The sequence below is a fragment of the Oryzias melastigma genome, linkage group LG21 (genome assembly GCF_002922805.2).
Source record: "Oryzias melastigma strain HK-1 linkage group LG21, ASM292280v2, whole genome shotgun sequence".
Taxonomy (NCBI): Eukaryota; Metazoa; Chordata; class Actinopteri; order Beloniformes; family Adrianichthyidae; genus Oryzias; species Oryzias melastigma.
This window is the reverse complement of record NC_050532.1, coordinates 23,286,753-23,310,406: the sequence shown is the minus strand read 5'-3', so window position 1 is coordinate 23,310,406 and position 23,654 is coordinate 23,286,753. Positions and strand designations below refer to the sequence as shown.

Below are 23,654 nucleotides of genomic sequence, written 5' to 3'. Positions count from 1 at the left end.
TTATTGTAAATCCACATATTACTATTTTTCTAACACTGATGTCACACAAAGATTTATTATTTATTTCATATAGCAACATTTTTTTCATGTTCAATTTATTTTATTTGTTTTAAAAAAATATTTGATTATTTATTAGCTTAAATCATTCAGTTAAATTCATTATTTTTTGAAGTTTTTTATATATAGTGTAAAGTAATTATATTATATTAGTTATTGAGTGTGAAGTACCCTATTTCCAATTGCTAATAATAGTTTATCAATAACAGGATGTTTGCGTTTCAAAGATTCATGCCTTATGTCAAAAGTTGGTCTCAAAATAAGCAAAAATCAATAAAAATAATTATAATAAAAAATGTTTAAATTCATTCTAAACCCATCTATCCTGCTAGATTTGGATTTGAGTTGCCCTTGGCCTTATGCCCCCCACCCAGCTGCTGCCATGGTAACAAAGTGCTTGGCAAGTCCAGATTTGTGCGCATGCGCACTTGTCAAGAGTGAAGCATTGTGGGATGGCTGAATATTGACATGGCAACCAAACTGTAGATCCGATCGGCATTCGCACCGGGCTTTTGCTACTTCGCCTTATTTTATCATTCATATTTTTTTTAGGGTTCACGCACTTGGTTGTGTGCGTACTGTGTGCGTGTTTACCGCCGCCATGAATGCGGTGGTGGTGAAAAAGACCCAGGAAACGTTGGGTAAAGTAATCAAGAAACCACCGCTCATGGAAAAGCTGCTCAGCAAGCCGCCGTTCCGATACCTGCACGACATCTTCATGGAGGTGAGGCTCAATTTCTGTTTTACAATAACTTGGTGATTATTTCACCGCCCATTTTTGGACCATTTTGTCGGTAAAATTCGGCGTAAAAATATCCTAAATAAGCTAAGAAACGCGGGCGCGCGGTGTTGCTAGCTTAGCTAGTGCACCTAAATAGCCCAAGCAGAGCTAATTAAGTACTTTAGGAAGCATTAGATAACACAATTGTTACGTTTTCATCAATCTCCGCAAAAAAATAACATATTTGAGGAACAGGAGCGTTGTATTTTTTAGCTGAACAGCTGCTGTTGTTTCGTCTGACATGCTAGCTTTGTTAGCTACCTAGCTAACAGCGTCGTTCAGTTGCTAGGCAGCACCTTGGCTCAAACGAGGATCAAAAAGTAAGGGTTAATACCCAATACCCACTCTTCGGAGGGTATTATCCCGCCTATACCATGGTCATTTACAAAATAAATAAACATTCAATCAATATTTAGTACTTTATTCTTTACAAAATAAATAAACATTTAATCAATATTTAGTACTTTATTCTTGTTATTTCTTTGGTTTAGCACATTTTTTCACAAAAAGCGGACTATTTGATCCGTGATGCGGTTTGGTGACATGGAACACGGCATGAAGCCGGAAGCCGTTAAAGACCTCAGCTGCAGCGGTAAAGTGGCGCTGTTTTGAAAGAGAGACCCGGACAATTTAGGATATTTTTCTAATTTTTCTGACGTTAAGCCTTCAGTGAGCAGCTAGAACACAAACAGAACACAATCAGCTTCTGTCTCTGTTTCATTTCACGGCAGGTTTGCTCTTCTGAGCTGCTCTAAAAGCAGATACTCCCTCTTGTGGTGAAACAGAAGACTACACTTTTCCTGTCGAGTGGTGTTTTATTAGAAGGAGAATAACCAATTTGTCAATATTAATTTACCTTACAAAAGGAGAGGAATATAAATGCTGGTCGCTACAATAAGTTAAATAAAGCATCAGTTCAGAGAGAAAGTTTATCCACTGCTTGTTTTTTCCAGACGATGAAAGAAAAATGTGTTTTAAAGAAGCCTCCGCAGTGATATCGAACGTTTGGTCTGTGTGACCTGAACTTCTTTTTTACTGCATTATCACTTTTTAATCCACACCCAGCAGCCAATCAGAATTCACCCAGACCATGGTATATAAACCCATTTAACTTCATCCTCTGTTGACTTATCAGAGCGAGTTTAGGTTTCTTTTCATACAATCTGAACCTGTTGTTTTAAACAAACATGGGCAAATGTTCCATTTTCATGTAAAAAACTCCCATTTAAAGTCACAATTCAATGCAATATTTTTTGTCTACTATGTTTATTCACAACATGTTCAGTAGCCAAAGGCAAACCATTTTTAAATGTCTTATGCGTAGTTTTTTAAACTTGAGATATTTTTTAATCATGTCAACCTTTTTTACTTCTAGTTTTCATGTTGTTTTATCCCAAAAGAGCCCATAGTGACATCAGTGTTACAGAAAGATATCTGAAAATCTGAAATGTTTACTGTGGTCAACTTGATTTGTGGGATTTTCCACATCTTCTTTTTTCAAAGAAAAATAATTACTTTATGGGTTATTTCCAGGTGTACTAATAAAAATTGTCTATTAGGAGGTACTTGTCTGAAAAACTTTCCACTAAATACCTCTAAAATGTTTTAAGAAAATATTTATTTCCATACATTTTTGGGAATTTTAAAAAATCCAACAGTTATATTAACAATTTATAACTATTTTGTGCCTTTTACATTTGAATGAAAATGATGTCCTTTTTTATGTTCTTGTAGCCTTTTTTGGATAATGGAACATGTAAATAAAAAGAAAATTAAGATTAGGTTTGAAAGCAGACGAGTTTGAAAAAGAGCTAATTTGTGACATAGATCCGACTCCACTTCATTCCAATATTGCTTCGCATTTTTGTTGCACAGGTAATGTTAGGCTGGGAGTTTGAGGGGTTGTAAGATAGTGGGAGAGAGTGTAAACAGAGCTCTGAGTTATAGGAAGGGGAAGCGAGGTTGCTCAGAGGTGAATTTCTAGTGAACTGCTGCAGCTCTGCATGGCATGATCATAATGAAAAGACCACTGGGATTTTCTTTAAAATAGCTCAAAAGTTGATCAGAGCAGGAATTTAAAATAGCCAGGATAAATAAGTACATGTAGAGGAGCCTCGGAGGTGTAAAGCAGAAAACAATCTGTTTTCTAAACAGAAGTTGGATCTTTTTCTTACACCTCACTTGTTAAGTTGTCTTGTATTTCGCCGTAGTTTCATACATATTTTAACAATGTACGCACGTCCATTTAAATGACTCCTGTGCTCTGATTACATTCTCATCTCTGTCTGTCTGGGCTCAGGAGTTAAGAAGTTAATTCTTAAAGTTCCCTAAATGTGCACTTCAGGCTTTCAAGAATTTTATGAAAGCAAGAAAGAAGTCTTTTTTATGTGTGTGTTATTGATGGTGTAGCCAGGATTCATTTGATGTTCTTTAAAGTGACATAATTGTCATGAAATAAAACTCCTTCTCATCTCTTGCAGGTCATCAGAACCACTGGTTTTATGAAAGGCTTATATGAAGAAAATGAAATGAAGTCGGATAATGTCGATGTAAGTTCACTATTCCTTTTGTATTACAGCAACTCAAGAACATTTTGTTTTGGTAAAACTCTTAAAAAATGTTTATTTGATTGAATTTGTGTACATTATCAAAATAAAAATGTAAATGTGGAAGCTACTCCTGCTGAAAAAAATATAGAATTTAAAGTTTTGAAAAACTAATATAAAAAAATCAAATTATTCCACATATTTCTTTAAATGTCCTCTAAAGTGAAATCTGGAATATTATAACTTCAATAAAGATAGAAGTCTAAAGACAACACACAAATCATGTTTATAAAATAGCGTAAATGTGTGTACGGTTAACATTCATTTACTAGACATCTACAAATGCTCTTTTCTAGTCATCTTTTTGTAAAATGAAAAACTTTCATTGGAATACTTTAAGAATAAATCACCCATAGGGGTTCAGACTAAAAACTGTAGCTTGTTCTACAAGAATAACATTAAATAACTAAGATTTTTTTTAGTGAACTCATGTTGTTTTTGATTTAAATTTAAAAAAAGTAGAAACCAAGCTGCTTTTCTCCTTCAGAATCTACTGGAATTATTGTATTAACGGTTGAAAAGTAATAATAATTAAAAGAACATAAACCCTGGAGCTCTAGTGTTAAACGTAATTAATAAAAAATGTTTAAATGTTTGCATTTGATAGATAATGCCAACAATTGAGACTTTATGTAGCACATTTGTTCATGTTACGCTGACTTATTTCTGAATTATCCGGTTCTGTAAATGCAAAATTATTTTTTGCACAGCAACTTTTTGTTCTGAGAAGTAAGAGAAGAGCGGGTCATCCTCGTTTTGCTCCAGACAGTTGAAGTGAGTCTGCGCGTGGCGTAAGCAAACACCCCGTCTGAAAGAGAAGCTCTTTAGTGACAGGATCTGACTCACACAGGCTGAGGAGGTTTTCTAAAGTGTTAAAACTCAAGTCAGCTGTTTGTAAGTGAGCCTGTAAAAAAGTGTATCTTTTCTGAGTGTAACTCACTTTGAATTTTTGTTGTTTTTGTACCCTAATTCCACTTCCAGGATGCTGCACTCAAGCAGGGTTCAGATCAAGCATTGTTAAAATAATTTATAATCACTCTTTTTACATTTTATTTTGAAATGGATGAAAACTAATTATAGCTACTAAACATTTATGATTTTTCTGGGTTCTAGTTGCTTTGTGAGCAGTAACCTCTCATCCAGACACGCATTTTACAACAGCTTTGATTTAGGATTTATGTACGAGTGAGGCTGGATAAAAAGTGGAAAAATGGATCTCCGTACATGTGATTTGTGAAGGTAATTTCTCCTCCCGGGACATAATTTGGTGCCTCACATCAAAGAGAAAAAAAAAAAATGGACCCACTTATGTTTTTTCACTTTTTCTTTTTAATTTAATTCCACCAATTAAGACTCTTTTGTGCAGGTCCATTACTTAGATTTTTATCTTGAAAATGTGGCGTTAAATTACAGATCGTTCCCAAATCAGAAAAAAAAACTAAGTAAAATAGAGATGCTGCCACAGTTAGGTGACGAGGCAAGTGTTTTTCTTTTTAGTGTTTTCTAGAAAGCCTCAAATGATGGAGTTAGAGCTCAAGCACAGCGAATAATCTTTAACTAATTATGTTTTTCAGCAGAAAACAAAGAACAAAAAGAAAAAAAACAATCTGCTTTCTGTGTGCTCTTTTATTTCAATTTTACAAAGAGGAAGTTATTAGTCCCTCTGATATGAATTTCTTACTTAATGATCAAATCACTGACATGCTCCTGAATTCCTTCCATCCTCCGGTTCTTTTTTTTTTTTTTTTTTTTGCTCACCTTTTTTTGATCATTTTCAGGGCAAAGAAGCAAAAATGGCTTTCCTCCAGAAAGCCATAGACGTCGTGGCATTGGTAAGTGGCGAGCCTTTGACGGCAAAGCCTGCACGGATCGTCGCTGGCCACGAGCCGGAGAAAACCAACGAGCTGCTGCAGGCCATCGGCAAATGTTGCCTCAACAAGGTCAGTGGCACTGAAAGATTACACTGAAAACCAAAAGAAAAGACTTTCTTTAAATTTTTGTTTGCTGTTAACTCAGTTACCTCAGAGACCCAACTGTTGTGAAGACACTATCTAAAAACACAAATCTATTTTTCACCTTCAGTACACAACATCACTCTGTGGAAAGAGGTTGTTGTGTTTCAGGAAAAACTTAGAAATCTTTAATTATACCCCAGAGATGAGAGTAAATGTGTGAACTGATGCCCTGGGACTCCTATGTAAACAGTTACTGGCAACAGAAAAACGTACATACACGTGACACACAATTATTGTTGGATAACAGCAGTTTGAAAGATTTTTCAAATCCTTCATGGGGAAATGGACCTTTTCCAGGTGACATCACTCATCGGCAGCAAATGTGTAAAGTGACTTCCGGTCTTCAGGTTTAGAAAGGCAAAGCAGACAACTGAACGCTATTAAAAGCAATTTTACGTAAATAATTAAAGGTAACCTAACCATTTGTAATGTAAATGTGTACAATATTTGTTTTAGAAATGTCCTAACTGGTTGTATTTGTTTCCCCTCTTAAATCGTTCTCGAATCAAAGTACAAATTCAATAATCCTCCTGCAGAATGCCCCACAGCTGCTGCCCTAAAATCATATGGACGATGTTAAACGAGTCATGGATTGTTTCTCTCTGACAACCCGGTCATAGTTAGATGAAGGTTAAACGTACTTCATTGAATGCTGTTTTTGTTAATAAGAAGGTAATTATTATAATTTATGCTAACGCTAACGCTAGCTTTCCAGGATGAGACGTGGATCTTCAGAAGATCTTTTCTGCCCAGTAAAAGTTGCTTACATTTCCATGTTGATAAAATCACTAAAAACAGAGCTAATGTCAGATAATTTTATTTAGTCCTACAATAAAGAAAAACTAATAACTGTTGCGTTATTTTTTGACGTAGCTCCCCTTTGCTGTTGGTCATAACCGTGTCTGATCCCTGATGGACAATAGAGGTAAACAAGGATACAAAATTATTTGAAACCGTCAAAAATTTTTATAAGGAAATGAAAATTCGCACATAATTCTCTAAATTCGTACAGCCAGACTTGAGCTTTTGTCTTGGACGCTCTTATTTTGAAAGCTGAAAATATATGGCTTTAAATATTTGCTGTTCACTCGGTAAACATTTCTATGTTTACAATGACCCTGAAAAACAACAAATACTCTGATTACAACAACTAATTTTAGCCTTGAGGGCAGTAAAAACACGCACAGCCAACATGCATCTTGGCTGACCCTATTACGTGTGGCCAGCATGAATTTCCATCAGATTTTGTGCTTGATTGCACTTAAAATACGTGTGAATAACATCAAGCAAAATAAAAAGAAATTAAAACACAATTCTGCAGGACATAAATATTGAACATTTTTCTGTTGAAATTGATAAGGCTACATTTCGTTATTTACGTAAATTGCTTTTAACAGCGTTCAGCTCTCGACAACGTGAGTAAAAATCTGATCAATACTACAAAACATTTGTTTGTTACATGAATTGTTTTTTTGTGAAGTTGTCTAGTGATGAAGCAGTGAAGCAAGTGCTTTCGAAAGGAAAGGTGGACCCAAAAAACAAGACTGGCTCGTCTAAATCCCAGGAGAAATCCCAAGAGAAATCCCAGGAGAAATCCAAGGACAAATCCCAGGAGAAATCCAAGGACAAATCCCAGGAGAAATCCAAGGACAAATCCCAGGAGAAATCCAAGGACAAATCCCAGGACAAAAGGCACAGGGAGGAGCGCAGCCATGATCCAGATGCAGAGGTGAGTCCTCAGCTCATATACTCTCTTTATTTTGTTTAACTAGTTGTTGTTCTGTGTTTTTATGTTGTCTGAGTTCTTTTTCCCTTCAACTATTCCAGGGGAAGAAAAGGTTAACCGAGCGCAGCAGCAGCCGCGAAGAGAAGGACATCGTAAGGCCCAAAGACCGGCAACACAAGAGCGAGCAGAAGGAGCGCCGCTCAGACCGCGAGCATTCTGACAGGCGCCACCGCAGCGACCAAAAGCCCCACGCCACCGACACAGAAAAGAGTCGGGACCCCGAGCGAGAACGTGACAAGGAACGCCAGAATGGACGCTCTCAAGACAAGGAGAAGGACAGAACGAGAGATCGGCAGAGAACCAGAGATTCTCACCGAGACGGAGACAAAGGAAACCACAAAGAAAAAGACAGAGGGAGGCAAAACAAGGTAGAGAACTTCACTTCTCTCAGCGTTTTATATATTAGTAATACAGAAATTATACTGATGCTTTTGTGTTTAGACCAGCAATCCAGAAGAACCACAGCAGAAACCCAATTCTGATGAGCTTAGCAGCCAAACAGCCAAACCTGTGCCACCGGTGAGTTTTAAGAAATTACAAGCGAATGTTCAGTAAAGGAGGTTTTCATTCATCATATTTAGGAATCTATTAACATACTTTTCTGTTGTTCTTACGCTTATTTTTGTAAGGAGCAAAATCCTGAGGAAGAGGTAACAGTTCATCTTCTAAAAGTCCCACTCCAATCATCATTTGATCGATTTTGAACTCGTTTTAATTCTGATTTTGCCGTTTTTAGCCGAGGAAAACCACAATCTATTTGTCTGAAAGTGGATCTATCAGAAGCTTGTGATCCGCCGATTGTAGCTTCTACGTCATTGGGATTCAGAAGCAGATAGAAAAAAGATGTTTGAAAAAGCCGGTAGGCTTTTTCAAACATCTTTTTTCTGTCTGCTTCTGAATCACAACAATTTAAATAAAGAATATTTCAGAAACGCAATTTTATGCTCAATTTTATCTATGAGAAAAATGCTACAAGAACATGTTAAAAACACAATTTTCATTGGAGTGAGTCTTTAATACAGTTTAGATGCTACAGTAGCTTTAGCATGCTTGTTAGATACTTTATGTACAGCATGCTTTTGTTTTCTTATCTTTAAAAAACTCTTATTGTTTCTAGCATGTTTCAATGAATCTTTCATTCTTCCAAAGCTGCCGTGGTCACTGGCAGGTGGAAATGCAAACAAAAGCCCCCTGATAACAGGGTCATAATAGAGAACTAGAAAAGTTCCATTACCTGCGATAATGCTAGTGTGAATGCTGATTTGCTAAATGTGGTTGCTGAAGATGCTGAAGAAATCAACTTTAATTGGTGTATAATGTCCTGAATGTGCTGAACGTTTTGATGCCAAACTTGTATAATTTGCAGAAAGTGCACAAGAATTTGAAAAATGGCATGAAAAATTGTAAAAAATGTCAAAAATTGTGAAAAATGTATGAATACCAAAAGAAATAGCACAAATGTCTTGAACGTTTTGATACCAAACCTGCATAATTTGTAGAAAGTGCACAAATATTTGAACAATTACATTTAAAGAAAATCGTAAAATTGGCGTAAAATTTCAAAAATTGCTTAAAATTTAAAAAAAATGTGTAAGTAATGGGACAAGCATGACTGTCCTGAACATGCTGAATGTTTGACTGCAGAAATGGCTAAATTTGCAAAAAAAAAAAAAAATTCCCATTAATTTTTAATGGAACTTAAAAATCGCATAGATTGCATAAAATCTTAAAAACCATAAAATGTACAAATACAAAAGAAGATGCAGGAATGTCCTTAATTAGCTGAACCTTTTTATACCAATAGTTCATAGATTTCAAAGTGTACAAAGGATTGGAAGAATTTTGTAAAAACGATTGCAAAAATTGCAAAAAGAAAATTGTGAAACGCTAAAAGGTACAAATACCAAAAGTACAATCACAAATTTTCTAAACGTTTTGATAACAAACTTACATAATTTGCAGAAAGTGCAAAAATATTTGAAGAATTACGTGAAAAAAAAAAGTAAATTTGGCAAAAAATTCCAAAAATTGTGTAAAATTAAAAAAAATACATAAGTAATAGTACAAGCATGAATGTCCTGAGCATGCTGAATGTTTCATTGTAGAAATATGGAAAAACTTCTACTCATTTGGGGCTGAAAAACTGCATAAATTGCGTAAAATCTTAAAAAAAACGTTAAATGTACAAAAACCTAAAGTACAAGCATGAAGGTCCTTAGTGAGCTGAATGTTTTGATACCCGGATTGCAGAAACTGCTGATACATCTATTGTTTTTTTAATAGATTTTATTTTATGTACAATGGAGTATTAGGGCCACAATAAAAAATAAATAAATATATAAATATATGAAAAAAGGAGTTTTAAGATTATTAGAAAAAAGTCAACATTTATTCAAAATACTATGATTTAATTAGTCTGAATTTTTCAAGGCGACGTCATGATTTTTCGAAAATAAAGTTGTACGTTTACCAAAATAAAAATAAACCACTAAAACAGATTCGGTTAGATTCCTAAGCAGTGTGACGTCCATCGGTTTCTCCCAGCGTAAACAGGTAAAGTTCGGTTATCTTTGTTAAAACATTTTAAGAAATACATGTGGCATTTTATTTTTTATAAAGCCACGACTTTTTGTTTTAAAATTACGACTTTTTGAAGCATAAATTTAAAACCTTATTTTTTTTTAAATAATGTTATGACTCTATTCTCCATTTTAGTCTCTAAAAATATTGACTTTTTCTTATAAATTTACAACTGGGTCTTCTTATTTATTTATTTATTGTATTTTATTTGTTAGCCCCTAATACCCGAATAATTTTTGTGCCCAAACAAATATTGTAATGACTTTGTGTGCCTGGTTATACACATTGTTTTCTGTTCTCATTTATGCAGCCCACAGAAGTAGTTGGAAGTCAGGTGGGAATCTGTTTAGGAAAAACAAAATCCGAAAACCTTTAAGTTATAAAGGAAATTGTCATATCTTATTTGCAGTTTTCTGTCTTGAATTTTTACATTGTAAATTTACAAGGCTTTATCTCATAAATGTATTAATTTTAATCTTGTAAATTTATGAATTTTAATCTCTTTAATTTTCAAGGTTTTTTTCATAAATTTACACTTTAAATCTTGTAAATTTGCTATTTTTTTTAAATAATTTATTAATTTTAATCTCATAAAATTTCTACTTTAAATCTCCTAAATTTACGACTTTAAATCCTGTAAATTTACATTTTTTTAAATAAATTTACAAATTTTAATCTGGTAAATGTACGTGTTTTTTCCTCATAAATTTACAAGATTTAAAGTCAAAATTTAATTTAAAAAAATTGTTTTTAAACTGGGCCTAATACTCTGTCATATGAAGTTCAGTTTTGTTTTGTTTTTAATTTAAGGAGCAAATAAACAAAATATTCTGATCTAAATTTCCAGAGGTTTATTACCATAAAAGACAACAGCAATATTCTTGGTCTCTCCGTTTATTCTTTTCTATTTGTATCCTTGCTCTGCAGCCTGACAGCCCCGTGAGAATTCCTCGACCAGCGTCTGCCAAAGGTCAAAGACGAAGACCTAAGATGGGAGGTCAGGTTTCCCACGTCAAAATACATCAAAAGATTTTGATGGAGAATAATGGTTTTGAGTGCTTATCCTGAAGCTAATTCATAGCTCGTCAAACACTTTTCTTTATCATTTTTCACATTCACTATTACAGTAAATTAATGAATTTGAACATTCCTGGAACTTAGGATACATTTAAAATATTCCTGTCACTCGTTTTCCATCAGTGCTGAAATCACACTCAGTGTGTCGGTCCCTCTGTGTGACAAAACCTTCTTTTTTGTTCTCAACAGATGAATCTGACAGCGATGGAGGTACGTGTTCTGTCTGTGCAGATCCTCGTAAGACCATTCTAGTGTCTTTTTAGTGTTTAAAGGAACTTTCGGCTTTAATTTAGAGAAACATCAGCGTATATCTTCTTCAGCTTGTTTAACATCCATTTTAAGGTTTAATGTGGTCTGGATGCAGTCATGCAGATCAGAAACCGCTTTAGTAATTTGTAGTGAAGTCCTTTTTTTTAACAAGAGACAAAAAATATGTGTTCAGTCTCTGATTTTGCAAAGTATCCCAGAGACAGAGTGTAAAAAACAATCCAGGAAATCACAACAAAAGATTCTTAATTGTATTTAGAATAAAAGGTGTAGAAAATAATTATTTGGTCAATAACACAAGTTCACCTCAGTACTCTGTAATGTAACCCTGGTTGGTAATGATAGAAGGTCAAATGTAGTTGGTCTTTACCAGGTTTGTAAGCTCTGTAGATGCTATTTTGGTCCATTCTTCCTTGCAGATCTCCTCAAGAGCTGTGATGTTTTGGGGCAACAGAGTTTAACTCCTTTCTGAGTTCCATAGACTGGCTAAACCGCTCCAGAACCTTAAGATGTTATTTATGAAGCACTTTAAGATCCAGCTATGTTTCATTCTCATTGCTTTCACTGATGGAAGGAGGTTTCTGATCCAAATCTCACCATAAACGACTCCATTTATCCATTCCATTTTGGTCTCTTCTACTCTGGGTCATCCAGATATTCTCTGAAGAACTTTGGACGGTTCTGGACATGTGTTGGTTTAAGCATGGTGTCGTTTGACAGCTCTTTGGCCTGTTTAAGGGTGTCGACAGATGTCTTTAAAAAGAAAACTATTTCAATACTAATCCAGGTAACTAATGGAGCATAGAAACGTTTGCTTTCTGCAATCTTACAAAGACGAGATCGGGGTATATTTTAAATTTCAGTAATTTTAAAGACACATTTTTGTTTTGACAATTACATTTGATGAATTTTTATCATTTGTAAACAATCGTGAACTTTGCTGTGTTTTAAGTGGTCCTAAAGTCCCTGTTCTGCTGACTGATTCTCCTCGGTTTCTGCTGACAGATGAGGATCCACATTTTGCCCAAACGTCACATCCTCAGGAAAATGCGACCACTGTGGGATCGTCCATGCCGTCTGACATCAACTCCAGGTTGATACATTACACTACGTTATAATGTGACAAAATACAGGAAAAAATCTCTATATTACTCTGCTCTCATTACCATTAAAAATTGTCCCCATCCCCGGGTCAACACATGTTGATGTTTGGATAACCCTTGTGCTATTCTAGGCATGTTTACATTAAAAGTGGGGTCAGCTGGATCCATAAGGATTTTTTTAATCTTCACTGGTGTCTGTGGTAGACATAAAATTCTGTCCACGTTTGTCATGGGATGGATCACACATCAATGTAAAGATCATCTGGACCCAATAAGATAACACAAGAGTTAAGGACCCCTCCGTCTAACTGTTTGATGTTTTGGGTGTCCCCAACTTGTTGTTTTTTGACGTGCTGGATGTTCAAGGGCCCACAACCCTTGGGACGCGGTACCGGACACAGACTGGTCCTTGGGACATATCCAATACCGGTACCCAAACCAGGTACTGGTACCCTAACCTGAAACTGGACACGTTACCAGACCTGAACCAGTATTAGGTTAGGGTAACTGTGCTGGGTTAGGGTATCAGTACTGGACGCGGACTAGTCTATAGGATGCGTCCAGAACTGGTTAGGGCACCGGTGCTGGGTTTGGGTACCAGTACTGGATGCGGACTGGTCCTTGGAACCCAAACTGGTACCGGGCACAAACCAGACTCGGACACATCTGGTACCAGGTTAGGGCACCGGTGCTGGGTTTGGGTACTAGTACTGGACGCGTCCCAAGGACCAGTCTGTGTCCAATACCGGTACCCTAAACCCAACATGTACTAATATGTTTAAAAATAACTCTCACAGGAAATATTTGAAGAATTTAAATGTTTTTTTTTTCATCATAAAATTAATGTAGTTCCTGAACTAATATTTTTTTATTTTGCTTCATAATTATGTATCTCTATGGTAAATAAGTCGGCAGATGACGCGACCAGGCAGCGCACGGCCAGCTCCTCTACGAGTCACGAGAGTCTACGAGAGCCACACTGAGGCCCCCCCATCAGAGAGGTAACGTGAGGTCACTCGTGCAATCCCGCTCTCATTGTCTTCTTAGCGTTTGTCAAACTGAAAAGTAATCAACCAAATACATTTGTTTTGAAGGCTGCCAAGTGCCAAGCCCAGAGCACCGGTCATCATGGACGGTAAGATGTCAGACGATGAAGAGGAGGATGATGAGCAGTTCCTCGTGGAGGTGGCACCCCCCAGCGCTCCTGAGAACGATCGAGTGGGTGCCTCAGATGTCACTTTGAACATTTGGAGACACCGTTTTTGAATTCTTATCTTTCTTGTTCACAGGAACCGGCTCCAGAACTGGACAGCGAGGAAGAGCACGGTACGTCGTCACACGTTTCTGCTTCTCCTTTCAAAGCACAGCATGCCGCCTTTACGGCAGGAACTGAATGTACCTGTTTCTGTCTCCCCAGGGTACCTCGTGAAAAAAATCCTTGAAGTCAAGAAGAAACATGAACTGCCTCATTCCTCCCTGAAATCTAAAGAACAGGTTTGTGTTCGGTTTAGTCTTCCTGTCTCCACTAGAGGGCAGTACTGGTTCTTTTCTTTAAGTGTTGTCATTTGAGTTTTTTCGCTGTGAATTTTACTCCCACTGAACCCTTTCCAACCAAGTGCAACATTGGCATTTATTTAAAAAAAAAGAAAAGAAAAAAGGTAAACAAACGGAGTAAAGAGGTGTAATTGCAGTTCCTTGAAACCTCAGAAATGTTCCCCTCCACTGAAGCTGAATTGCTAATAACCAGACGAGTTAGCGTGGCCCCTAACAAACCACACACACAATTGATACGCACATCTAGATGTCTGGAGCAAAATGAGCTTGTTTCCTCGGCTTGCTCAACTTTTAGGTATGCTTATTTATTTTGTTCATTTATATCCCCGTTATAGACTTTCCTGTTTTGTGAAGAAGTATTTTACTTCTGGGGAGAAAACTCTCAAAGCTTCTTTGTATTCATCCTTTTTGCTCTTTGAGTACTTTACAAAAAAAAAAAAATGTTCCTCTACGTGAAGAAATAAATCTCCAAGTGTAAAATTCCTGCTTAACTTTGGTTTGTGCTTGTCTTCAGCAAAAATAAACAGAACTGGTACTTGGACTCATCAGCAGCAAAGAGCCACACCAGCAATGAAAAAAGTAGAATATAAGATGTTTTCCATTGTTATTGGGGAAAAAATCTGCCAGTGGAACTTGTAGAATTTGTCTTCGTTCCATTTTTTTCTCCTTTAAGACAAAATGAAATCTTAAAATCGGCTAAAATATTTCCATTTATCACTCTCGTAATTGGAAATATTATTTTTTTAAAAGTGTGTGATGCTCAAAAATAGTTTTATGTCTTTAAAGATCCACTCCGATCGTCTTTTGAGCCATTTTAAAAGCATTCCCAGTGGCTTTTAATTATGCTGATTTGAGCAAAAATATAAAAAATCTGTCATATCGGCTATTGTGTTGTGGGTGGGACTGTTGGTGTGGAGCGACCCCAACCCCTCTTCCCCTCCCCGTTGCTGAGTGCTTGGAGCTTGTGGCCAGCCCAGCGGATTTCTTCCATTGCAAATGAGGGAGTGACGATTAATCGATAAACTGATTTTTATCCCCAGGATCCGTCCAGATCAATTTATCGGAGGCAGAGTTGAATCGAAAGGACTTGTGGCCATTCTAAAATCCTTTCAAAATGAGATTAATCTATATTGGAAAAGGTATCTCTCAGTCACAGTAATGGAGGCTAAAGATGTTCTGAATCGATGTTATATCAGTGAATCACATCGTTCAAAATGAACCAAAGTGAATCGAATCGTCAACCAGAAATATCGAGTGGAATCATTGTTAAAATGAATCACCCATAGAGAATGGTTTACTCCCAGCTCCAACCAAATGAGGTCAATCCAGCCGCCATTTTTTGCTATATGGATGTTGTTATCTTGGAGTTAGACGTCATCAGTAAGCAGTGATTGGTTTGAGTCGTTCTGAGTCAACGTTTCAATGGAAACCACTTTCGTCGATTAGAAGGAGCTCGTTGGAAAGCTACACCCCCACCACTACACAAAATCTGTCAAAACGTGTCAGCTGTTGGACGTGGGGGCCAGCGGGAACCACATACTTTTCTAGAGGCGTCTGATTGGGCAGTTTATAACTTATACTACAGAAAAAATAAATAAATAAATATTAGGATTAACATGACTGAGTGATGAGCTGTTTATTTCTCTTTAGAAGTCTATGAGATTTTGACTTCTTGGAGCCAGCAGGTACTTCCTGTTTGGAATGCAAGGGGGAGGGGCCACTCAGTCCAGTTCTCTTAAACAGTGTATGGTTTTGTCTTTAATCAGGTGTACCATGGGCTTTTAATGTTCATTTACCCATCAACCCAGTCGGGGGGAATTGTTCCCCACCTGGATCGAAGTGGCACAGACGCACTTTTTTGGGATTTTAGTTAATATTTTAGCTACCTGCTAACTTCTTTTTTTTTTTGTGCAATTTTGGCTTTTACCAATGTTTTTTGGCTATTTTGAACTTAGCCTAATGTTTTAGCTTTATGATTGCTGTTTTGGCTAAATTAGGCATTTACCAGTTTTGTTTAAGCTAATTTGGTATTTTGCTAATATTTTAGCAAGCTATTAGCATTACCGTGATCAGCTATCACCTTCAGCTACGTTCAGCTACTAGTTTCAGCATCTTCAGCTAACAGCTCTAGCATCTTCAGCGGCCACATTCAGCTGATAGCATTCATGCTAGCATTTAATGCTATAGTTTATTTTACTTTGATTTTATACCAAATAAACCAAAATTTCTCACAGTTTCTTTCTTTCGACCTGGTTATCAGCCAGACAGACATCGCTGTTTCACTTGTATCTGGGGTAAGAAAACGTCACAGTTTGGTCTGCAGGCTTTGGTGTGAGGTGGTGTATGCCGTCGGTGTTGGGTGGTCCCTCTCACTGGGGCATGCTTTCCCTGCATCCCATCCTAACTGACCACCCTGACTTTGATGGATAGATTGTTTTGGAATGTCACTCATGCAAAAAAAGGCCGCTGATCTATCGCTTCCTCACTGCAGCCCCATGCATCACCCCTCATAACTCACACCTGAAGCCGTGTTTTATAAGCGCAACCAACAATAAACCGAAAGACCTCGTCAGGAGTTCAAGCATTTAGCAAAACGCATTCACGTGTGTACGTGCACGTGTGCTATCTGACCACTTCAATTGCCATTCAAACCGCACATGAAAACAGAGCCGCACCGGCAGAGCTTAGAAACTAGCAGTTCTTTGAGTAACGTGAGCTCCGACGAGATTATCCTCATTTTCTTAATTCACCCTCCTGGACTTTCAGGGCCTCAGACTTCTGGTTTAGAGGACCACAGTATCCTGTATGGTGTGCAGGCGCAGCTTAGTGCAGGTATGTCCGCTTTGCAGGAGCTGTGAACTACACTACAGCCTCCCCCCCTCACCCTCACAGTCATTATTCCCCCAGCTCTGTCAGCTGTAAAACCCTCCATAATGACTTCCTTCCTGACATAAAAGGACGCACAGGTCAGCTGAACCAGAGATATTTTCTTCTTGGATTGTAATCACGGTGAAACCTGAACAGAAAGAACCATAAATGTTTATCTTCCTTATTCTGTTTGAAGTGTCCGCTTATGATTGCGTTCATCAAAGCACGGTGAATCTCAAAGCCGTTACCGAATATCATGTTCACTACGAGTGTTTGAATAAAACAAAAATGAGGTTTCTTCTCATTTCTGCTTATTGTTGCTCCTAAAACAATATTCGTCTAGAAGGGATATTCAAATAGTTGTATGGTTCAGTTTTGTGTGTTTATCATAGCTCACTTGTGTGCGTTTCTGCGTTTCTTCAAAGCAAATTTATAGGGATGACCTTTGGCGTGACCCCTCAGCAGTCTTGTATATTATTACAAGATACTTCTCTTTTTATTTAGACAGAATCTGCTCCGTGCAACAGCTGCGTTTTCCTAAGACTTTTTGTGTACTCCTCTCCCTCCAATTTCTGTACCCCCATCAAATTAGCCTTGATGAAGGTCTTTAATATATAAATAAACTCTGTGGCACACAAATGGACGGCTGTTGAGTGAGCGTCGCAGAGGAGAAGGGCCAGAATGCTCTCTGCAGAATCGTCAAGAAAATAAATACCCGTCTCTGCAGATGTCTCGTCTTCATAAGCATTCAGCGTTTTTATGGAAACGTGGAGTTGACCCTGTGGCGTTGGATTGGCGGGATTATGTTGGTGGAGCGGAGACGGATTAAAAGTTTGTTTTTGATTCAACTGGTTACAGCAAACATTTTAACTGGCTTCAGAAGGGTTTCTCTTGTTTTGTGCTTCACTTTAGTCGAAGGACTCTTGTTTCAAATTGTTCCCTAGAGGGTCTCCTATGGAGCTCCAGTGATGCTGCAGCAACATCCTTTGACCTCACAGCTTCTCTCCTCACCTCACCGATTCTCAGCTATTTTTATGATCTAGCTTGATTTAAAAAAAAAAAAAAATTTTAGGTTCTTTATCTCTAAAATGGTTCTATGCATGTTTTCAATCCAGTACTAGTAACCTGAACTATTGTTAGAAGCTAATTTTAAATAATAGGCTGATATTAAAAATGTTTGCCTTCAACAGTTTAGTTTTTGGTTTATTTCAAGCAATAAAAAACTGAAAAAAAGGACAAATGTAATAAAATAGAATCAAAATACATGGAACTATCAATCCTATTCATTCATTCATCCATCCATCTTCTTATCCGCTTCTTCCCTTTCGGGGTCGCGGGGGTGCCGGAGCCTATCCCGGCTACTGAAGGGCGAAGGCGGGGTACACCCTGGACAGGTCGCCAGTCTGTCGCAGGGCCTCAATCACACACACATTCACTCTCACATTCACACCTAGGGGCAATTAAGAGTCACCAATTAACCTATGAAGCATGTTTTTGGACGGTGGGAGGAAGCCGGAGTCCCCGGTGAAAACCCACGCATGCACGGGGAGAACATGCAAACTCCACACAGAAAGGTCCCAGCCGGGATTTGAACCGGGGCCTTCTCGCTGTGAGGTGAGAGTGCTAACCACTACGCCACCGTGCAGCCCATCAATCCTATTTCATATACCAATTCATAAATTGAGATTATAATTGATCCTATTAATAAATATGCCCATTTGCACTTATTTATACAGCCACATTGAATCCATTAAATATAATGATCATCTTATAGTTTTATTACATGCTTGAAAGGGAAGAAGCGGGTTTATATTATCCCACTCTTTCTCTGTCTTACTTCATTTTTACAAATTATTTTAAATAGATGCCATAATCTAGTTGTTTGTATTTTATCCGATTATTAGTTGTCACATGAAAATATTATTACACAACTTCAAAAGTATTTTTTTTACACATAATACATCATGTGACTGATTTAAGTTGCCTCTTTACAATGAAAACTTTTGTTTTCCAGCTTGTAAGTTTATAATTTGTGTTCTGAAATTTTCTGCCTTCTATTTGTATTTATGTTCAAGTTTTGTAACTGAGATATAAATGTAATTATTAATGAAATCAACCAAATTATGAAAGAGGTGTGTTGTAATGTCCCTCAGCAATAGTAAGGTAACACAGAAATCTTTTATTTATTAATTTGATTAATGTTAGTAATTATTTTTAGAATTTTTACTATTATTATTTTTTTTTTTTTTGTTCTTGTGGCATTTTTTCTGATGACAAAAGACAAATATAGAGAACATAAAGTTTTAAAAATGCATTTTTTTATTCAAATCATTGAGAATCAAGAGCAGTGTGAGTGAGTGTAAGGGGGCTGTAAGCTAGCAGGAGAGAGTGTAAACAGAGAGCTCTCAGGAATCATAATCACAATTAAAAGACAACTGGAACCCTTTAGAAAGAGCTCAAAATATGATTGGAGCAGGTCTTCAAGTCAATGGAAAAGTAAAGAAACAAAGTCTTTTTATGTCTTCAGTGTTGGAGTTTATTTTAAGAAGTTAATTCCAAATATTTGTTAGGAAGTTAAACTGAAACTGGTCTGTATTAAATAAGTAAATCCCCTGCAATCACTTCAATAGCTACTGTCTATCCTGTTGTTTTTCTGCTAATAGAAGCTAAAGCAATTAAAGGGTTCTCTGCTTGTCAACCATTTTTCTTGTCAGAGAATACTTTGAAGAATGTTTTCTCTTCCTCCAAAAATCCCCAAAAGCGCCCCATAAATCACATTTAGCACGTATTTCCTAATTAAGCCAATTAGTCATTAGATGAAGGGGTGGGTTTATATTGAACTGGAACAGTTAAACAGTCTGTGCCACGACCATTTGATTTGGTTATCGCTCCAGGTGGTCGTTCTGTTCAAAAGGTCTTGAATCATGATATGAAGCGTCCTTGTTTCCCCTGTTTTTGGTCAATGCCACCAGATGTTCGGTCGTCCCCTTTGCCTCGGCCCTTCATCAATGTCGAAATGAAAGGAAAACCCAGGAGTGCGCAGGTCTGGAAGTCCCCAACAGAGACCTCCATAACGGCGTGATTTATATCTTCTTAGACAGCGCGCACGAACAAGGGGTCATGTTTTCACACCACGGTTTTTCTTACTCTCCAGCAGAGATGGATCGGGGGTGGGGGCATTGTTGCAAAGCAACGGCAAATACAATGAAGCCGCGGGTACCGTCTGGACCACGCAGACCAAAACCACAGCCGAGTGAGCCGTAGCGTGTTTGTCTAGCTGCGCCCAGTGGAAAGCCACCCACCTTGCTGGGGGACCGCCGGGCCGAGGCATTTCAGGCCTCACACTCTCGAGCCACCACAGAACCGAGGCGGTCCGAAACGTTGAATGGAAAGACCCAAACATGTTTGTCTGCCGTGTGGTCGTCTAGTCAGCTGAGAGAACGGAGATGTCACCGTTGTGACACGAAGGATTTCTCATGAAAACAGGTGGCCTCGCAGAAGTGTAGTAGTTGTTACTCTATACTGTAGTAAAATAACCCACCGCCACAGAAGGTTACTAAAATAAACACGACCCTAGGAGTGAGACTGTTGCGGGGGTCGGTCACTGTACGCAGCACCTGATTGACTGCTGGGTGTTTGTAGGTGTGTGTGCAGTTCCTGTTAAACACTCACACAAACGCACTGCAGAGTCCAGCTGAGCAAACACGCTGGCTTCACTCTCCACCAGCAGACTTTCTTCTCCCATACCTTTCCCTCCTTCAAGGACCTGGGTGTTTTTGTCACGGAGGGAGCCCTCCTCCATCAGCAAACCAATCATCCATGTTTGATCTTTGCAGATCCAGCCAGCTCAGCGGAGCTCCTGAACGTCTTCAGCCTTGAAATCCTAAACCACTAAACGCATTTACGCTCTGCTTCTGAGCATTTGGGAATTCTGGAAGAGCGTTCATGTTTTTGCTTGTTATGTCGGTTTTAAACAGAACCCTGTTATGTGATACAGATGACTGGATAAAAGGCAGAACTGTCTTTGATGCTGTTTTTAAACATAATGACCAAAAGGAACAAGAACAGATTTTTTTTAAGCCTCCTAAAATGTCAGTAGCTCACAACAATTTCTATTGCGAAAAAAGCTTGAAGATCCATTCCAACTTTTTTTTCTAGAGTAAAATTGTTCCCAGTGGTCTTTTAATTATGATAATGCAGTTTTATGACTCACTTTTTGCAGTGCGGCAGGAATTCAGTAGAAGTTCATCTCTGAATGGAGGGCGAGACGAAAGTAAACCCATGTTAAGATCCCAGCATGCCTTTGTTTCCACTCTCTCCTTGCTAGCATTAGCCTAGCAATATCAGAACTTTCCAGCCGTACAGTTCAGAGCCAGATACCAGCTCAGATGAGAAAAACCAAGACGTTTATGGATCTATTTGTCTGCAAGTGGAGGATTTAGAACGGGAGCAGAGACGGGAGACTTCCCATGGCCATTACTGAGCTTTTCCAAACCGCGGAATTTCTTCTGCTCCTGATCCAACACATTTGAATAACGACATACTCAGAAACACAATTTAATCTTCAATTCTTTTATTTATGCCATCCATTATGAGAAAAATGCTACAAGAACACATTAAACGTAGGATTTTCATTGGGGTGGGTCTTCAAAAATTTGTCAGTTTTTTTTTGAAGTTGTACTGTTTTTCCTTTTTAAACTCCCTCCAATAATTCCCATAAAGAAGTTACTTCTTTCCATCAAAGACTCACAAATATTTAATCATAAACCATATTTCATTTCAGAGTTAAGTTAATATTAAAGTAAAAAAAAAATGAAAAAAGTATGCTTTTCTGACTCAGAGATTCTTCTGTTCTGTTTGATGCTTTAACTTCAGTGTTTTTGATGAACTCGTGTCCGCAGGCTTTTCTTTGTTTTTCTGCTTTAGTAAAGTTTATTCCGATGAAGCTGTGAGACAGAGAAAAGCTAATTTGCCTCCTAACGCTTGAAGAACTTGAGTGTCACAACAGGTGTCAGGATTCATCTGTTTATTTTAAGACTTTAAAAAAAGTTTTCAATGTTTTCTGCATTTTTGTTTGAATATCTGTGGACTTTTGGCGTGCGAGGCAGAGCTTAATGATGATCACGAATCGGATTGCAAAACTAAGTTCAGCAGTAAAATGTTAGCATCTTAATTCTTTAAAAACTTCCTGTTATAAATCTTTGAATGGGTTCTTTGTCTCATCTTTAAGAGACTCCTTCAACGTGTATGGTTACAAGTTGCACTCGAAGACTCCAAAAGGTGCAAATAACATCAAATAAAGGTTCACCTGGACTTAATGAACTTGTTATCAAAGAGCCTTTCTCAATTCTGAGAATCTGTCAAACTCTTCGTGTTGTAAAAAAAAAATATGTGTGCAGATAGAGGGTTGTGTGAAGTCTGTCTTCTGTTCCAAAATCCTCTCGTTGATTCGTCTTCAAAACCCGTTTAGTCCCGTTTGTGCTGGTAATCCAGATCTTGGACTGGCAAACTGTACTCCACCTTCTCCCGACTACTTTTGGTTGAAGGCATCCATCACAGTCCACAATCCTTTTTTTTGCAAAAACCAAAAAACTTATTTTTTTCTTTTACTATTTCAGCTGTGAACTAATATTTCTGCATTCAGCTTTCTAACTCTCTCAATCATCTCTTTCAGAGTTTGGTGTCGGAAGCTCTGCTGAAAAAGCAGGAGATGGAGACAAAAGAGGTGGAGAAGCTTTGCTCCTTCATTCAGGACTTGTGCCGTAACTCCCAGTCTTTGGCTAAGACCATGGAGTACACGGTGGAGGACATGGACGCCATGCGGGCGGAGGTGCAGCACTGGCAGAAGGAGAATAAAGAGTGTGAAGAGGCTCTTCTACAGGAACGGAGGTCAGGATACTGCAAACAAAGCAGCTTTATTAACCGAGTAGACTGGAAATGACAGAAAATACTGCTGTGAGGTTGTTGTTCATCGGGAGTTACCATTATAAAAACCTAAAAGCTTTAAAAAGTTGGATTTTGCCTGATGCAGACCCTTAAGGCGTCATGCGTGGGAAATTTTGTGAAGATCGCTTAAGCCAGGGGGTCAATCACACAAGGGGCCAAAATCCAAAACACGCCTTAGGTCGCGGACCGAGCAGGATAAAAATCTATTGAAGACTCTAAATCTACATTTACACTACATCTACACTTTAATATTTTACTCTCCATAAAAATATATTTTGTCAAAATCATACAAGTTAGAAATGAGTGCAAGATAACATCGAGTCATTAATAACAGTAAAATAAAATGACCCGGAGGGCCTAATCCTTGACTTTGACACATGTGGCTGAAACAAATTTTTTCTGTCTAAAAAAAAAAAAAAAATCACACTTTGCCACGAAATGGATGCCAAGCTGTTCTATCCCATCCACAATCATTTTGAAATTTCCTGTGGATATATCTACAGGAAGTTCTGGTTTTGTTAAAGGATATTAAAACTCTTTTTTTTTTAAACCCTTTTAAAAGATCTTACCTTCGTTATCTTTTTAGACAACTACCTCTGCCATAAAGTCTTCATTTTTTGAGGGAGGGGCAGTTCATGATGTCAGAAATGTATTTTTGTGGGTACTAGGTGTGCGTAGCCGTCATCAAATTAAAGAAAAAGCTCGTTCTGTGAGTCCAGGACTGCTGCTTCTGTTTCACATAAGAAACAAAAGTTTTTATGTGTGATTACATTTTTGTTTGTTCGTTCTTCAGGGAGACTGAACGGGTTCTGGAACCTCTTGAAGCAGAACTGGAGGAGCTGGAGCAGCAGATCAAGGACCAGCAGGAAAAGAATTATTCCTTGAAGGCAAAAGTTCTGAAAAACGAAGAGCTCATCCAGAAGAAGCTGACTGGAATCTTCTCCAAGAAATGAGCCAGAATAAATCCAGAACTTTCTCTGCGTCTCTCAGCCTGTAAACATTCTGGGGTTTACG

At 37.8% G+C, this 23,654-nt stretch overlaps 1 protein-coding gene across 4 annotated transcripts; it reads left to right on the top strand.

The window, feature by feature from the left end:
* The first annotated feature begins 495 nt into the window (after positions 1–495).
* traf3ip1 (TNF receptor-associated factor 3 interacting protein 1) lies at positions 496–23,616 on the top strand. Of its 4 annotated transcripts, none has more exons than XM_024286378.2 (16): positions 496–781; positions 3,319–3,387; positions 5,223–5,384; positions 6,940–7,188; positions 7,287–7,613; positions 7,687–7,764; positions 10,136–10,159; positions 10,753–10,822; positions 11,092–11,139; positions 12,175–12,262; positions 13,181–13,273; positions 13,367–13,490; positions 13,562–13,598; positions 13,690–13,766; positions 22,369–22,583; positions 23,434–23,616. In XM_024286378.2, the coding sequence occupies exons 1-16, from the start codon at positions 659–661 to the stop codon at positions 23,591–23,593; spliced, it is 1,944 nt and encodes a 647-aa protein (XP_024142146.1). In that variant the 5' UTR covers positions 496–658; the 3' UTR covers positions 23,594–23,616. The 4 variants fall into 4 exon arrangements, with proteins under 4 accessions (XP_024142146.1, XP_024142147.1, XP_024142148.1 ...); XM_024286380.2 differs by having other exon boundaries at positions 497–781; positions 11,092–11,112; XM_024286379.2 differs by lacking the exon at positions 10,136–10,159.
* Positions 23,617–23,654: the final 38 nt, after the last annotated feature.